This window comes from Nematolebias whitei, chromosome 19, assembly GCF_014905685.2.
Source record: "Nematolebias whitei isolate Nwh7 chromosome 19, NemWhi1, whole genome shotgun sequence".
Taxonomy (NCBI): domain Eukaryota; kingdom Metazoa; phylum Chordata; class Actinopteri; order Cyprinodontiformes; family Rivulidae; genus Nematolebias; species Nematolebias whitei.
Genome location: NC_056516.1, coordinates 22,546,594 through 22,548,437, shown reverse-complemented (window position 1 = coordinate 22,548,437; position 1,844 = coordinate 22,546,594). Strand labels below are relative to the sequence as shown.

The window sequence follows — 1,844 nt, the reverse complement described above, 5'->3', positions numbered from 1 at the left end:
ATGGATGGATGGATGGATGGATGGATGGATGGATGGATGGATGGATGAGTTATTAGGGCAGATGGACCTCACAGTCTGTGGAACTACTCCAAAATTCCAAAAGTTAATCAGTTTTCAAGGTCCATCCAACACTAAAATCCAGTGGTTCATGGGATATTTTGCTAACAGAAAGACAGGGTTGGCTCCAGTGATTAATGTCAAGGTTTAAGCAAAAAAAATATATATAAATTGCATAAGGTGTAGTGCTTGGACTGTGTTGGGATTATGCTCAGCTATAACTACAATATCTGTGAAAAGACAAACACACGCACGTGGAAAATGAAAATGAAATAAATGATGTCACCTAATTGAGCCCATCTTCTCTGCACGTGCTCGCTGTTAAAGCACGAGGAAGGGAGGCCGCCGGTCCGACGTGTTTAATGGTCAGTGTGTCTCAGTGTTACCGGCTGGCTGCACGTCGAGGCCGAGAGAGGCGACGCAGACGAGGCGCGCGCCCCGAGTGAACCTCGGCGACCCCAGTGGGTGCGCGAGCCACCCTGTTGCTGGGCGGCGGCGCGCATGGCTACATGTGGAAAGATGGAAGATGTTCGTAATCTCCCACGCACACTCACTGTGTTTGTGTGTGTGCGTGTGTGCGCGCGCGCCTGTGTTTCCAGTTCCTCCTGAATGTCTGAAGGAATTCGGTGCTTTTAGCGCCATGAAATAGCTTCACGCAGCCGACGGTGCTCTTTGTCTGGGGGTGCACGCACCGCGCGCGGGTCGCAGCTGCAGTGGGAACTGTCAAATGTCTTTTATCAAACACACCCACTCCTTTAAACACACGGTCAGGGCTTCAAATAATGCATTTTTAAAACAGTTAGTCTGTGGATGGATTCGTTACTTTATGGTCCAGATCTTGGCGAACAGCTTTTATTAATAATAAACAGAAAACAACAAAGAAATCACACAAATGAATGAGCCTCCCTTCAAACTTCATTTTAATAATTGATCCTCGAGAAATTCAGCAGGAAGTTCAAATTTAGACTATTCAGAATAAGAATGGATATTTTCATTCATGACATTTGTAGCTGCCTAAAATCTTCCAGTAATGCAGGTACGATTTGATTCACGCACGTGCGCGGCTTCCTCGCACACAGCCAGCTCAAAGCCGCGCGCGCGCACACAGGGTGGGTCTCGGTTAGAGGGTCTTACCGTGAACACACAGAGGGATGAAGACAGCTGAGATGGTCAGGAGCACCTGCCAGCTCCGCATGCGGCTGTGCGCGCGCGCCATCACACCTACACTGGACAATAGGAGGTTATTCCCTTTGACAAAACTCTGAGCTCGCGCTCTTTACCGGACCGGTCAGGTGTAATCCTCGCAGCAGAGACTCCAAACTTCACTTCTGGTCCATGTCACCGTTACGCGCGTGTCTCTGCGGGTTTAACAGCACGAGCCCAGTCCCATTGTCCCTGCCGGTTCCCTCTTCTCCCCCTCTCTCCTCCGCACCCTCCGAGCGCTTGTCACTCGACAGCAGCAGCGCGAGGAGTTACAGCTAGTAGTAATGCGCGCGACCGGAAGATGGATAACGGTGCGAGCCGGTTCGCCTGCTTTCCAGCTCTACTTTCATCGAGCGGTACAGCGCGCGCTCTCAGCGTTTGAGTGTCAAAGTGCCAGCGCGCGTGCTCGCGCACACCCCGCAAGTGCTCGTGTGTGTCCAGCCTGAGCTTAGCTCGTGCAGAATGGCCGTGAACGCTGCGCGTCAATATGCTCCATTTGACACCCCACCTCTGATGCGCGCCTCTCCCAGTGACGTTTGTGTGTCAGTGGGTTATTTGGGTGCACGTGGCCTCTTGTGTGCTCG

The 1,844-nt window shown here is 51.6% G+C and overlaps 1 protein-coding gene across 2 annotated transcripts in view; it reads right to left on the bottom strand.

The window, feature by feature from the left end:
• LOC119426167 (chondroitin sulfate proteoglycan 5) overlaps nt 1–1,617 on the bottom strand; it is a 14,315-nt gene extending 12,698 nt beyond the window's left edge. For both annotated transcript variants that reach the window (XM_037693739.1, XM_037693740.1), the window contains exon 1: nt 1,192–1,617. In XM_037693739.1, coding sequence (XP_037549667.1) covers nt 1,192–1,273 — 82 coding nt within the window. In that variant the 5' untranslated portion in view covers nt 1,274–1,617. The remainder of the gene's footprint in view (nt 1–1,191) is intronic.
• Nucleotides 1,618–1,844: the final 227 nt, after the last annotated feature.